The following is a 1,922-nucleotide window of genomic DNA, read 5'->3' on the forward strand; positions in this document are numbered from 1 at the left end:
CCTTGCTATTGCCAATATGGCGTCCGCGCATGCGCGGTAGCCCTTTTCCATTGCCAATATGGCGGCCGCGCATGCGCGGTTGCCCCTTGCCCTTGCCAAGATGGCGGCCGCACATGCGCGGAAACCCCCCGTCCTTGCCAATATGGCGGCCGCGCATGCGCGGTAGCCTCTTGCCCTTGCCAATATGGCTACCGCGCATGCGCGGTAGCCCCCCGCCCTTGCCAATATGGCGGCCGGGCATGCGCGGCAGCCCCTTGCCCTTGCTAATATGGCGGCCGCGCATGCGCAGTAGGCCCCTGCCCTTGCCAATATGGCGGCCGCGCATGCGCCATAGCCCACTTGCCCTTACCAATATGGCGCCCGCGCATGCGCGGTAGCCCCCCGCCCTTGCCAATATGGCGGCGGCGCATGCGCGGTAGCCATTTGCCCTTGCCAATATGGTGGCCGCGCATGCGCGGTAGCCCCTTGCCCTTACCAATATGGCGGCGGCGTATGCGCGGTAGCCATTTGCCCTTGCCAATATGGCGGCCGCGCATGCGCGGCAGCCCCTTCCCCTTACCAATATGGCGGCTGCGCATGCTCGGCAGCCCCTTGCCCTTGCCAATATGGCGGCCGCGCATGCGCTGCAGCCCCTTGCCCTTGCCAATATGGCGGCCGCGCATGCTCAGTAGGCCCCCGCCCTTGCCAATATGGCGGCCGCGCATGCGCGTTAACCGCTTGCCCTTTCCACGTTCGCGGCCGCGCATTCGCGATTGCCGCCCTTCTTGCAAACATGGCGGCCGCGCATGCCCGGTATCCCTCCGCCCTTGCCAATATGGCGGCCGCGCATGCGCAATCGCCCCCCGCCCTTGCCAATATGGCGGCCGCGCATGCGCGGTAGCCCGTTGCCCTTGCCAATATGGCGGCCGCGCATGCGCGGTAGCCCTYTGCCCTTGCCAATATTGCGGCCGCACACGCGCAGTATCCCTCCGCCCTTGCCAATATGGCGGCCGCGCATGCGCGGTAGCCCCTTGCCCTTCCCAATATTGCGGCCGCGCACGCGCGTTAGCCCTTTGCCCTTGCCAATATGGCGGCCGCGCATGTGCGGTAGCCCCCCGCCCTTGCCAATATGGAGGCCGCGCATGCGCTGTAGCCCCCCGCCCTCTCCAATATGGCGTCCGCGCATGCGCGGTAGCCCCTTGCCCTTGCCAACATCGCTGCCGCGCATCCACAGTAGCCCATTGCCCTTACCAATATGGCGGCCGCGCATGCGCAATCGCCCCCCGCCCTTGCCAATATGGCGGCCGCGCATGCGCGGTAGCCCTTTGCCCTTGCCAATATTGCGGCCGCACACGCGCAGTAGCACTTTGCCCTTGCCAATATGGTGGCCGCGCATGCGCGGTAGCCCTTGTCCCTTGCCAATATGGCGGCCGCGCATGCGCGGTAGCCCCCTGCCCTCGCCAATATGGCGGCCGCACATGCGTGGTAGCTCCTTTCCCTTGCCAATATGGCAGCCGCGCATGCGCGGTAGCCCATTGCCCTTGCCAATATGGCGGCCGCGCATGCGCTGTAGCCTCTTGCCCTTGCCAATATGTCGGCCGCTCATGTGCGGTAGCCCCCCGCCCTTGCCAATATGGCGGCCGTGCATGCGCGGTAGCCCCTTGCCCTTGCCAATATGGCGGCCGGGCATGCGCGGTAGCCCCTTGCCCTTGCCAATATGGCGGCCGCGTATATGCGGTAGCCCCTTGCCCTTGCCAATATGGCCGCCGAGCATGCGTGGTAGCCCCTTGCCCTTGCCAATATGGCGGCCGCGCATGCGCGGTAGCCCCCCGCCCTTGCCAATATGGCGGCCGTGCATGCGCGTTAACCCCTTGCCCTTTCCAATTTCGCGGCCGCGCGTTCGCGATTGCCGCCCTTCTTGCAAACATGGCGGCCGCGCATGC

General features: G+C 66.5%; 1 protein-coding gene across 1 annotated transcript; it reads right to left on the minus strand.

Annotated features, from left to right (window-relative positions):
- Window positions 1-709: 709 nt before the first annotated feature.
- Window positions 710-1,837, minus strand: LOC130588468 (uncharacterized). Its single transcript, XM_057389387.1, has one exon. It carries the CDS (start codon window positions 1,835-1,837, stop codon window positions 710-712), a length of 1,128 nt encoding a protein of 375 aa, XP_057245370.1.
- Between the last annotated feature and the right edge of the window lie 85 nt (window positions 1,838-1,922).

Source organism: Malurus melanocephalus, unplaced genomic scaffold (assembly GCF_030028575.1).
Source record: "Malurus melanocephalus ecotype Western Australia unplaced genomic scaffold, MMel_1.1 scaffold_5329, whole genome shotgun sequence".
NCBI classification, from domain to species: domain Eukaryota; kingdom Metazoa; phylum Chordata; class Aves; order Passeriformes; family Maluridae; genus Malurus; species Malurus melanocephalus.